Source organism: Pristiophorus japonicus, chromosome 6 (genome assembly GCF_044704955.1).
Source record: "Pristiophorus japonicus isolate sPriJap1 chromosome 6, sPriJap1.hap1, whole genome shotgun sequence".
Lineage (NCBI taxonomy): Eukaryota > Metazoa > Chordata > Chondrichthyes > Pristiophoridae > Pristiophorus > Pristiophorus japonicus.
This window is the reverse complement of record NC_091982.1, coordinates 41,046,016-41,059,809: the sequence shown is the minus strand read 5'-3', so window position 1 is coordinate 41,059,809 and position 13,794 is coordinate 41,046,016. Positions and strand designations below refer to the sequence as shown.

Sequence of the window (13,794 nt, the reverse complement as noted above, 5' to 3'; positions counted from 1 at the left end):
CTAACAAAATCACTGCAGAAATAAAAATCTTAAAACTTATTTTTTTTTCAGATTTTCCCAACTTACTGCTGCCGGCAGGGCTGCAGCACTAGGTTTTACCTGGTGGTCTTCGGGGGCGCGGCGTACGGGTTGGGTGAGTGCCGAAATTCGGACGACAACACAATCAGAGTCGTTGCACCCTGGTGCAGCTCTCCCAGACTCCGCCGCAAAAAAGGAACCAAGGATTGCGACCGTGTTTTCGCCACGGAGGTCACAGACCGCCCGAAAATCCAGCCACTAGTTTTGAAAAGTACAAATCAAGCTCACCCTGGAAAGCGACCCCGGCCACAAAAAATGATTACATCCAAGAGCCACATTTTTGTGAATGCCACGGGTCTATCAAGGCTTGCCAGTGGGTGCACCAAGCTAGAGTTCATGCAGACACAATTTTGACATGAAGCATGTAATTTAGTCTCCTCCGCCTGAAAATTATGTACAGTTAAGACAGTCTCTGTATCCCCGCCCACCATGTGTGTCTGAGCCATGTCCCCATGCAACAAAAAATCATCTTAAAGAAAGCATAAGTACTTTACAGCTTATTTCGAATTCAATGAAGCCAAATCAGAGCATGGCAAGCAGTCATTGGCATAGTCGATCAGTCTAATATCAGACATGCACAAAGCACAAGTCTACATTACAAAAGCAGTCAACAACAGACCTGAAATTAGAGTTGTGGCAGGAAGAACTATAAAGAAGGGACAGCAACACAGAAGTCATGGGTGTCCTTCTGAGTAATTCCATAAATATAAATCTGCCCAGTGTTCATAAGTGACACGAGAAAGGAAAATTGACACGGTAGGATTCTTTCATTCCTATCAACATGTCAGCTTTAAAGAACTTTGCTTGCATACAAATTATTCCAAATAATGTGGTAAAAGCAGTTTGAAGATGCTGTAATCGAAATATATTTGCTCTATTTGCAAATGGTACCATCAAGATGAATGATGCTTAGACCAGCAAAATTATTTTAAGACTGATACAACAGTACCATACCATTAATACATTTAGGTTCCAATATTCACTAAATATATTTAAATGTGTTCAACCAGTAGTTTAGTGATTTTTTTGGGAAAAAAAGCCAGATGTTGGTCCCAGTGGAAAACAGTGATGAATGCAGGAAGCATTAAAATTTGTATGACCTTGTGTTTTGGGCTTTTAATGAAATGCATACTGTACACAAGCTCCCAGTCAAATGTTAGAAACGGTTCCCTATTTACACAGTGATGTACCAGTAAGTAAAGGCTGAAATTTTTATCCTTCAATTTTAGAGCAAACCATTTGGAAGTTATCTTTGCAACATCTCAGTGGATGAATGCACATCTCAGTGGATAAATGTACTACATCTGGACGGCCCCAGGTTCAATTTCCGGTTTGTGCTTAGTTGGCCAGTCTCAATTTAGATCAGTGCCCCTTTAAAGGTAGAATGAGATGCCGGTGGCAGGGGCGGGGTGGGAAAAGAGAGAGTTATGAAAAGAGGAAAAACAGATCTGGGTTCCTGCTTTTGACTGCTAAAAGCGAACTCTGACATATATGGAGATGCGGAGAGGGCATAATCAAGCATTGCTGCAAATGGTCTCATTGTTTATGGACACTCGCTGGGGTCAAGTTTTGGCCTGAGTTGCTCCTATTTTTTTGGAGCAACTAGTTTAGAATGGAGTATCTTAGAAATTGCAATTCTCGGCCTTTAGTTTGCTCCAGTTCTAGTGAGTTAGAACAGAACATATTTTTTTCCCAAAAGGGGGCATGTCCGGCTACTTACACCTGTTTTGCAAGTTTAGGCAGCAAAAACTTACTCCAAACTAACTTAGAATGGAGTAAGTGTAGATTTTTGTACGCTCAGAAAAACCTTGCCTATACTTAGAAAATCAGGTGTAGGGAACGAGAGATGGGGGGGGGGGGGGGGGCGGGGGGAGGGTGTTTACAAACATTAAACACTTCACTTTTACAAATAAAGAGCCATCATCAATAATAAATAAATCAATCAATAAACCAACAAATTAATCCAAATAAATTAAAAAATTAAAAATCACTCAACAAATAAAAATTTATTTCTACTCACCTATTGCAGCACCAGGGGGCGGGGCGGGAGAAGCCAGGGCGGGAAGTGAGGAAAATGGGGTGGAAGAATTGAGGAAGATGGGGGGGGGGGGGAAAGGAGAGAGAGAAAAGAAGCGAGGAAGATTGGGGGGGGGGGGGGGAAAAAGAGAGAGAGAAGACGACGAAGAAGCCCCGCACGCAGCCAATGCCGGGCTGCCAACGTCTCTTCTGGCGGGGCCCGCCCCAGCGAGAGGCCGGGTCCCACCGCCGAGGTAAGATGCACAGGCCACTCTGCTGGGGATAGTGGCGACATCCCTTCGGCCTGGGATAGGGTTGTCGCCCCGGAGACAGGACGCCAGCAGCTACTGTGCACGCGCGCAACTGCCGGCACAGTTTTCGGCGCAGGGCTGTAGCTCCACCCCCAGTAGTTCCTGTTGCACAGCGCCGAGCTGGAATTGGGCCTACAGCTATCTGAGAATCGCGAGGTAAGTATTTGGCGCAATTTTTGTTCTATAAATTAGGCGAGCCTCTCCGATGTGCACCGTTCTAGCGGGCGGCCAAAACTTAACCCCTCTGTCTGGGCTCAAACATAGCGATCGCTTGAGGGAAGTAGTAGAGCACAGGTGCTGCTTTTGGTACTGGATCGCAACAGGAGATTCTGTTGTTAAAAGTTGAGGGTATGAAAAAAATTAAGCATGGGTGGCAGGGTGAACAAAAAGATATCTTTAGAGCTGATCTAGTTAAAAACTGATGAAGACTTTCTTTCTCAGACTGCTCAATTAGTAAGTATACTGATGTAAAATGGTCATACAAATTAGTAAAATCCAATGTTTGATCTCCAATCTATGCTGAGGTAGGTGATTTCATCTGACTGGTGCTAATTTCAGTATTGTTGGGAGAGGGAAGACAAGAGAAAATGCTGGCTAGGGTTTCCAGTCCAGCTGAAACAGGTTTGTGTATGGACATTGGGCAAGAATAGTATTGACTTCAGGACTGCTGACCGAGGGCAGTGTGGCTCTTTTCGGCCAGCGTGGACACGATGGGACAAAATGGCCTCCTTCTGCGCTGTAGATGTCTACGTTTCTATAACTGATGCCATGGTCAAACAATTTGCCAACACTCACTGCCTGGTCTCACACAAAATAATGGTTGGTGGTCATAGAACTGTATGAAATACAATGGGGAAACGAGGAGGAAAAGGTTCTCTTAAAATCCTAAATAGGTGTACTAAAAACAATTCAGTGTTCAATTATTAGGAATCAAAGTTAAAAAAAAAGTTGGTGCTATAGTAACGTCTGTAGCATGCCATCAACTAAAATGTACAAATGGTATATTGTGCCAGATCACCAGTACTGCAACATCCCTGCTTTATATTATTTTGTCAGGATGTTGTGGCACAGCTGGAATTCTTTCTGAATTATTTCTGTTATGTACAATTGGAATATCGACTTTCCATTAGATAACTAGACATGGCTAGCTTGGTTAGTTTTAACTTTTGAGACTACACAATGACCACTAGTACAGTATACATATCTTTGAATGTATTTGTCTAAAGATTACCTGGTGCAATTTTCTAGTAATTTCATAGATGATTAAAACCATCATTTAAAACCAATATTTACTTTACTTCAATTAGCCCCAAGTCATCCAATTTTTTTTAATTGTAAACTGATAATTTAGATAATTCAGTGGGTTGAAAGTTTGCAGCATAGCAAGTTTAATGTGAGCTAGAGATATACGGTATAGAATTTTTAAAAGTCAGCTCAAAGTAGACAGCTTTGAATATAACAATTCAGAAGTTATAAATCTATAATTATTTTGTACGAACTATGTGGACATATGAGTAAGAAGTCCCCATATATTGACTATAAGGCAAGTGGTTACCTAATGTCAAAAATACAATTAGACTAGTTCCCGGTCATATCACAGACAGTGCAGGGTATCCATTTTGAGTGATATGACTAATGGTTGCCAGATGGAGGTTAGGAAATTCTACTTGCTAATGGGATGGGCCTGGGGAGGAGAGTAGCACCTTGCAGCTGAAAGCAGCAGAGCCATATGCTAACATATACATGAAATAGGTTTATTTCTTTAGGTTTAAATTTATTTTTTCATACGGAATCTAATAACTGGTGGTATGTTGCAGCTCTTTCTTCAAATACTAGTGTCTCACCTATACCAAAATGCATCTATCTATATCTAAAGTCTTGAGTGTATCACATGTCCAGATGGTCACTTTGCTACAAATGCAAGACAAAAAAAAAGACAAGTCATTTACCTGGAAACTAAAATTTGCAAAGAACTAATTGCCCCATTAATAATCTTGGTTTGCAATCTGCATTTATCTATTTAAACCACTTTCTCAGGACCACTTGATCAGTGGCCTTAAAAGGGATGTGACAGATCAGCAGCTAAACCTCACAGACCCCAGGACTATCTGCAAGCAATGCCAAAGGTGATTTTCTGTTTTATATATTTAGGAGATGTCCAGACTACAGCACATAATAAATATGCAGCCTGCAAGTCCTGGATATCCTGTCAGCAAAGCCCCAGTGTCTCATTTGTGCATCACCTTTTCCCCCTATTTTGACTTTGCGGATCTGGAGGTTTGGAAAGGTCTTTTCAGCAGTGCTGAGAAAAATTGAAAGAAAAATGAGCAGCACACACAATACAAGTAGCCAATTCAAGGAGTGTGTACATTGGGACGAATGAATCAGTGAAAGAAGATCACAACCAAGCTAAAGGACAATCCACTACTATTCCATCAACATCATAGGCAGTCCCTCGGAATCGAGGAAGACTTGCTTCCACTCCAAAAGTGAGCTCTTAGGGACTCCATCCTACAGCATGTTACCAGCTACCACCTCAGTAAAACCCCAACACTGCACGAGGTAGGAAAAGCCGTAAGACAGCTTAAGAACAACAAGGGTCCAGGAGTAGATGGAATCCCTGCTGAGGCACTGAAGTATGGCGGAGAGACACTGTTGGCGTGAATGCATGACCTCATCTCTCTCATCTGGAGGGAGGAGAGCATGCCGGGAGATCTCAGATGCAGTGATCGTGACCATCTTTAAAAAAGGGGACAAGTCCAACTGCGGCAACTACAGAGGAATCTCCCTGCTATCAGCCATTGAGAAAGTCGTCGCTAGAGTTTTCCTCAACCATCGTCTCCCCGTGGCTGAGGAGCTCCTCCCGGAGTCACAGTGCGGATTTCGTCTCTTACGGGCACAACGGACATGATTTTTATAGCACAACAGCTGCAGGAAAAATGCAGGGAACAGCACCAGCCCTTATACATGGTCTTCTTCGACCTTACAAAGGCCTTTGACACTGTCAACCGCGAGGGTCTATGGAACGTCCTCCTCGGTTTTGGATGCCCCCAAAAGCTCGTCGCCATCCTCCGCATGCTCCATGACGACATGCAGGCAGTGATCTTTACCAACGGATCCATTACAGACCCAATCCACGTCCGGACCGGGGTCAAACAGGGCTGCGTCATCGCCCCAACCCTCTTCTCAATCTACTATTTACACAGTTTATGTACACCAAAGTAAAATTGTATAAACTATGTTTGTTGTGACTTTAACCACGTATCACTATAATTGTGGAATAATAAAAATTGTTGGCAATTATACATGGAGGAACAGTTGCAATCTTGGTTTTAGTAACAATGTGCCTTGTGTAAGACTCAGTCAGCCTTTGATTGATGTCCTCAGGGGACCATCAGTATAGTAACTTGCGTTAGTACATTGTTTTCCTCGCTCCATATCCAACTAGGAAGGGAACACGGATTGGTGGTGCAGTATGAAAGTTAGTCACAACAGCACATAAAAATGATCCAGATCACTTAAGAATCCAATTTGCACAGCCTTTATTTCTTTTCCAAAAATCAGATTATGTGCACATCTGCGATGTCAGTATGGCACACACAACACATGTCATGAATGCTTAGTGCACATATCTCTGGACCTGATTTTTGGTAAGAAAACAATGGGAAATTTGTGGAGTTTTCCGATCTCAGATTTGGAAGAGAAAAAGAGAATTTGTTTTTAGCCGATTCATCATTCAACGAGATCCAGGAATTTATCCAAGGAAAAAAATTGGATCAAGAATTATTTTAATGATCACTAGTTTTAGAATCAATAGTATTAATTGTAAATCTCTACAAAGTTGTGTAAATTTTAGTATAATTGCCGAGAAATTCTTCTAGTAAAGCGAGAAATACAAAATGCAGTCAGTCAGTAACATGTTCATGTAGAGCAAAAAAAGGATTACTAACAATTGAAAGTGTTACATCCTAAATTGAAGTTTTTCATGAATTTCAATTAATTCCAGGCTCCCATCCACCATTCAGTAAATTTCAGTTCATTCCAAATTCTGTTCCCGTATCCTATTTTACACCAAGTCCTGCTTTGCCATGACCCATCCTGGCTGACCTACATTGGCTCTTGTCCCCCAACATCTCCAATTTAAAGTTCTCTTCCTTATGTTCAAACCTCTTTATAGCATTGCCTTTCCCTATCCCTTCACCCCACTCTAGCTCTATAATCCTCCCATCACGGTTCTTCCTGCACATCTGTCGCCTTCTTTCCCCCACCCCGCAAAAAAACATTGGTGGGTGTACCTTCAGCCACCTGGGCTTCACGCGTGGGAATTTTCTCCGCCAATCTCTTCATCTCCCCCTCGTCCTAGAAGACACTCCTCAAACCTCACTTCATTGTCAAAACTCTTGGTCATGCCTCATAATATCTCATTCTTTGGCTAAGCATCCATTTTTTGTCTGATTATGCCACTGAAGGGCTTAGAATGTTTTTATGTTAAAGGCACTATATAAATGCAAATTGTTATTTTGTATTGCAACTCTTTACATATGGTCCACTTAGTGACGTGCAGTCGATTAATTAAGACAAAGTTTGGATAATCATGATGCATTAGGAAGAGGGAAGATTTATTTCCTTCAAGTAATCATGTCTAACAAGCAAGCAAATACTTCAGTGAATGGTGGGTAGCATTTTTCCAGTTTTTTTTTAATGTTACCTATTCTTCAACCAGTACAGGTGTGTCTCAATCAAGAACATCCATTATACAATACTGCTAGATCCAAGATTCTGAAATTAGGAAATTCTTCACAAATGCAATTTTGGGGAGCTGGATTTAATTTGAAGTGGCGAACAAGTTGATGCAACAGTAATAATGTTTTGCCCCCAAAATAATCTCTCATTTGGTTTATAAATAGGTTATATTTATATTAAAGCATTTAAAATGGCAGTAATATTCACTGGCATAAAGCAGATCACATCAAGCTTTATGGGATTGGCTTGAATGGTTTGCCTCCTTTCCACAGAAGTAGGATTGAAGTGTCAACTATTCAACAGTTCCGGATATGAATATCGAACACTGTATTATAACCTTTTCGATTATGTCCCCCAAAATAGACTGAAAGAACTTTTGAAGTGCTCAACCAGTAAACTGAAGATTTCACCTCGACCCTCTCCCTACAGTTGCAAACATCACACACCAAAACCCCCCTCGTTCTCCCAGTGTCTTTTACTCAATGTACATAATGTTGCTTCAATAAGTTAGAGAAATTGTGGTACAACATTTACTCTCTTTATTTATCACTAAATCCACGGCTTTTGTCCTCTTCATGCAGTTCTCAAGCTCATGGATCAATAAGCCAATAGATTGGCAAGTCAGCTTTTCCAGCATGATCTAGGCAACAATTAATTCAGCAGACATTGGATTTTCTTTTAAGTTAGCAGCAATACTGTGTCATAAGCAGCACTCTGGTTATCCAAAAATCTCATCATCTCTGATGAGAATATAGTCATTTTTTCCATATTTTATGTTAATCACAACTTTCAGATTATTAGATCTGCAATAGGATATGGGGACTTGGCAACAATTCAAGACGAATACAGCATCAGCTAATTTTAACTTAACAGTTATATTATAAAAGTAATAGTGCAATACAATATTCCCATCCACATTTTCAACAATATCACTTATTTTTTTAATCAATTTTGTCAAACACATCTCCTCTACTAACATGCTCCATTTCTTCCTCCCATTCTGGGTTAAATTTGGATTTTTTGTCTATACATGATGAAATTACAATACTAGTTCAGTGACTGCAACTTTGAGAAAATGGACAGTTAATTTGAAATAAATATGTAAAGTCAATTGTTTCTGTGCTCGTCTCCCCTCGCTCACAAAAATCAAAATGCATATTTACTGACCCTGTAGTTCCACAAACAGCTGACCAAAATGTTCTATTGTAACTATGTTTATGCGTGCAAATGCTAAGTTTACCAGACTTCACAACATCTGACTAAAAGAATTCTTATTTTTCCCCACTACTGCAAACACAACAGTGGTCCCAATAAGATTTGAAAACATGTAAAGAGTGATCAAACATACCTGCTCCAAGTAGATTTAAACCAAGTTTCACAACTGGAAAACTGCATGGAGCTAACAATTAACAGTAGCTATGCAGTCTACGTGCCTCCAAGCTTCCAAGGAATACTCTGTATACAACAATTAGATCACTAAAGCTTATTGTTGCAGATTCCAAAAAGGGCTGTCCAGCGTCCCAAACTACCAGTTATGTGCAGTTTCAAAATGTGCTGGTTATGCAAACCTCTATTAAAATCAGAGCCAGTACCGGTAAACAATGCATTCACTAATACTGCAATTTGCTGTAGGAGTATGTGCATTGTAACATCACTGCCAAAAAAATAATTCAAGAGTAAGGTGGGGGTGGAGAAAGAGGGTTAGAAAATAAAAGGCAGAATTTAGTTTCTTCCCTCTTACCCCTCCTCAATGTGGTATTAACATGACAAAAGGTTTAAAGTTAAGAGTATATATTTACTGTACTGTACACGACTCCAGGATTATAAATCACCCATTTCACTGCATACAACCGGTCAAGTAACTGCAAAATCCCCTACCCTCCATTTTAACATCCAGTTAGTTAATATTTCATAGTCCCATACAACCTTGTACTTTGCTCGTCTGAAATATGGAAAACAAAAACAGAACAAACCTTCAGATGTAGAGGTATATTTCAGCCCATCTGATTTGGTAAAGTCTATGCTGGCATAGCCTCTAGCATCTATACTGCTGGCGATTTGGAGGTGATGTGGAGTCTGCACGGTTCCATTTGATTCAGAGCATCCGTGATCTTCCCTCAAGTCTAAAGCAATATAGTTCAATCCATTCTGAAAACCTGCAGATGTATTTCTGCACATGGTACTCCTGTGCTCATCACCAACGCTGTCATTTGGCTTAGGCCAAACATTATCAAATGAAGCCGAGCTGTGTCTTTTACTACCATCAGCAAAGGGAGAAGGTGGTGCCACTGTGGGTGTCGAGGAGAATGTCTCCGAGCTGTGTCGCCTTCTTCCCTGTGGGTCAGCACGGATCACCTTTGGACCATGATTGGCATCAGAGGGAGGAATAGAGACAGGAAAGGTATTCATACTAGGATACTGATCGATAATACACAATCTCTTCACAATGGCAGTAGGACTAGTCACCTCTACACGGTCCAGTTTCGGCAAAGCAGGACGAGTGGCTGTTACTGCCAAATTAAATGTCATTTCGGTATAATCATCTACCTCAGCAGGTGTGCTGACACAAGTGGCACCAAGAGGAACACTGATGTAGGCATCATTTGGCTGGTTTCTGGTTATGCTTGAACTTGAAGCAATGGTCATACCAGTCAAAGAATTTGAGGAAAGAATAGCTGGCTTCGGTGATTGTACATCTAAATCTACACTCATGTAGTCTGATAATGGAGACCGTCTGTGTTCACTGCTGGAGCCAAGTGAAGAGGGGGATCCTTCTGCTGATAGAGAGTATGGTGTATTACTAGTTTTCTCACTAAAAGCAATATTAATGTATTCTCCTGGACTTTTTGGCTCTGGCGGCAAACTATGCTCAAACAGTCTTGGTATAGCGTTTACTTCGGCCGTGTCTAGTGATAATCTTGTGGGTCTGTCAACCCTTCCTTTTTGTAGAACACGCTCAACTTGGTTTTGCGTCCTTGGAGAATGAGAAGCTTCATGAACTAAACCACTGTGGCTAATAGTGCCAGTAAACATTGATGCCCCTCCATATATCAACTTTCCTGGTGAGCACATAGGTACATATTCATCATCATTTTCCTGTGAAAGAGCTTTGAATGATCGAGGCAGGGAATAATAGGAGCTGTAGGATTTAGGAGCATCAGGACTAGAAAGATTATAGAAGCAATCATTGGATAATTTCTGTGTATTTAGGTTTCTTTGGGACATGTCCATATAGTCACTATTTGATATTTTTTCATTGTTGCTGCCCAATAGTTTAGAACCATACTCTGTAAATATGCTTCGCACTGGAGAGCTGCTATCATTGGGGGACATGACCATATATCCCCTCGAGTCCATTTGACTTGGTGGCAAAGTACCAATTTGTTTTGGAGCAGAAATGCTTTTAAGATTCATTGGCATATAATCATGGTTTCTATTATGGCTAGCAGATGCAACACCAGGCATCATTGGCATATAACCATCATCTCTTGGTCTGTTTTGGCTTTGGTTAACCGAGGACCCAATCTCAACATCACTATAATCTTCATGGTAAGGATTACAGGTCAACTTTGGTGATGCAGAACATGATACATGGCTACTAATACCCTCAAGGTTAGATTCAATATTAGACTCATCCAAAGATGAAGTTGTCTGCGTAGTTTTTTGGTGCATTATCACTGCACCGGAGGTGGTTAGAGAGTGGGTCCTCTTTCTGTATCCTTTCTCAGCAACAATGTAGTCATCTCTTGTTCTGCTTTCATGATTGACAGCATTTATATGTCTGTCCATTGAGATATAATCACACAAGCAATTTTCTTCTTGAATTGGTGGCGTGTTACCAAGTGAATCTGGTGTATTACTCCGAACACGGAAGTACCTAAAGTCCCCAGGACTAGACCCATATTCATCGGAGGAAATAAATCCACCATCACTTGGAGAACCACAAATGGATGAACTAGATGGGCGTGTAAGAGGATCAGATGCAGAACCATGCCCACTGCTGGAAGAAACACTTACGGGGCTTGTAGTTGATGGCAAGTATGTCACAGGCAGAGACACTGACCTACTATGGTTTGAGGGGCCAAAGGGTGGCTTTACGTACCGCCCACACCCATCACCCCTGCTTAAGCCCATCCTGGCAGAATTTAAGTGTATTAAACTCCCAGTAACAGAGCCAAAGGGTCTCGTCATTGTACCTTCACCTTCACTGGATGTCCGAAAACGATATGCCTCATTCTTGGATGCAGATGTACCGGTCATGCTCTCAGTCCTGGAGCGCCTTTGCAATCCAGTCTGACTAGGTGGCAAATTACCAAGGTGTCTTCGAGTCAAAAATGATATGGGGTTAGTCCCAGAGGACTGGCTTTTACTTCTGGGGCGAAACTCAGTGAAAGCTTTCAAAGCCCTCATTGTCTCCAAAATTGTTTCATGCATGTTTTGAGCTACCACCGAGTCATCTACCTGCATCCACAACTCACCAGGGCCAATAGAAGCGGAACGACCAACCTCAATAAAGAAAAAGTTCTCAGAGTGACCACACCTCCTGATGTTCATCAGCTGCAAATGCACAGAAGGCACATCGGAATTGATTTTAACAAAATGGATCATCTTGCTGGAAAGACACAATCTGTACACCCCCGTCAGGTTCTTGGTCTGCCCTAACCCTTTGGGCTTCACATTAATCTGCCACACTTCTTTGAAAACGGTGCCAGGGGTAAAATTACCATAGTTCTCATCGACTTCATCAGGCTCCAACACTATCTTCTTTCCTTCGTTCATGAGTTCACTTATAGCCGAGTACCAGCTCTCTTGTTCTTGATCGTTCTCTGCCACCATGGCAAAGTACTCATCTTTTGTGTACAGGGCGACGAGGTATTTACTTTTGGCATCTGCTCGCCTGCTAACCGTAAAGCACTGGTAGAGGGGAATGACCCTCTTGGGGGCGGCCGATCGGTTTCTCCATTTCTTTTCGCTGTCGTAGTACTCTAGTCTGGCCGGACCCAGGTGGCTTTGCCCCTTCAAGACGAAGAAACGCTTGTGGCCGTGCTTCTGCTTCCTCATGTAGCCGTATTTCTTGACGTCCTCGTAACCGTCCATAGTAGTCGACGTCGAGGTGGTGGCGGTGGCTGCCGCCGCCGCCGCTACTGCCCGCTCGCGCCCGGTGGCGGCAGCCGCCTCGCCACGCGGCGTGGAACAGGCAGCCGGCTGGCGCGCGCCGCCGCCGCCGTTGTTGTTGTCGCTGGCGAACATCGCCTCGCGCACATTGGAAGGTACCGGCTCGCGCTGCGCGGAATCAGCTCCCAGCTCGAGCCGAGCCGTTGGCGTGTTGTTAACGGGGCTCTCGCGCGCTGCCAAATCCGCCGCGTGTCCGTCAACACTTCTTACCGCTGACGCCGTCCTTCTTCTAGCTGCCGCGTCCCCAGCGCGGCGGCTGTTTTCATTGTCCCCTCTGTTGTTGTAGTGCCGGTGTAGTAGTAACTGCTCCTGGTGGTAATAATTGGGCGAGCTCGCCATTGTACCGGGTGGCCGCCCCCCTCCTCTGATGAGAGGGAAATCCCACCACCTCCTCCCTCTTAATTGCGCGGCTATCACTTTACCTCAAGGTATTGGCTCCGTAAACATCTCTCTAGCTGCCCGTAAAACAATAAACCGATGTGTTTTTTTCCCTCTTTCACCCCCCTTCCCGCGCCCCCCTTTTCTCAGTCAGGGCGAAAAAAAACAACCTGTGACGTACCCTTAATGGAGTTAACCGTACTTGCTGGCCTAACGTGGGTGGGCGGAGCCTGTGAGTTACTGACTGAACGCTCGGCCACTTAGAAAGGTCCGAATCTCCAGGTGAGCTGTCAATTATATTCTAACGGCCAATCCTGAGCGAAGGACGGCGGGACATTCTCGTTCATCGTACCACGGTGCCAATGGGCTGACGAGAAGGCGGGAGCGCCTGCTGCTGTTGGTGTGTGTGTTTTTCTTTCTCTCTCGCTGTGCCAAGTTTGTTGGACCCCGCAAAGCTTTGCTGAGGTGAGGTGTTGTGTAAATCGGTTTCTGATTGTGCAATTTCACTTCTTATTGGCTGTTCGGCAAGTGGTGCTATTAAAGCTGCAATACGCTATTTTTTCCAAGAAATCTTTCGATAATTTATATTCACCCAGCATACACTGATCTCTTACTATCATTAGAAAAACAGATTTGATTAATGTGGGGGGAGGAAGGTAAATAATGTAGTTAATGGTGCAGAACCAACTGTCAATTGGGATAATATGTAGATTTGAAAGGAAAACCGATTAGCAAAATCTGTCTTGAAGTATTGTAGCTTCACTTAAGTTGTAATATATAGGTTTTTTTTTCCCAGTACACGGTTTTCAATAAATAGGACGACACACTATGTCAAGCCCTCATGGGAGTTGTAGTTGACAAACACGTTTTTTCCCGCGTAAGGGAATCCTTTGAGAAAACTGCATTTGCCAGAAAGCCGTGCAAGCGCAGGCGTGCTGATTGCCCCACCCCCTCCGCATTCTTGTGTTGTTTACACCAAAAGCCGGCATGAATAAGCGTTCGGTGCCTGCAATGAAAGATGTTTTGTTACCTCCACACGCACTTCGATAATATTAGAACTCGGGAGGGATGAGTCCTCTCTACATGGTTACCA

General features: G+C 42.8%; 1 protein-coding gene across 1 annotated transcript in view; it reads right to left on the bottom strand.

Annotated features, from left to right (window-relative positions):
- The window catches only part of LOC139265634 (insulin receptor substrate 2-A-like), a 75,603-nt gene extending 62,739 nt beyond the window's left edge, over positions 1 to 12,864 (bottom strand). Inside the window, exon 1 of the mRNA XM_070882792.1 lies at positions 9,122 to 12,864. Coding sequence (XP_070738893.1) covers positions 9,122 to 12,662 — 3,541 coding nt within the window. The 5' untranslated portion in view covers positions 12,663 to 12,864. The remainder of the gene's footprint in view (positions 1 to 9,121) is intronic.
- Positions 12,865 to 13,794: the final 930 nt, after the last annotated feature.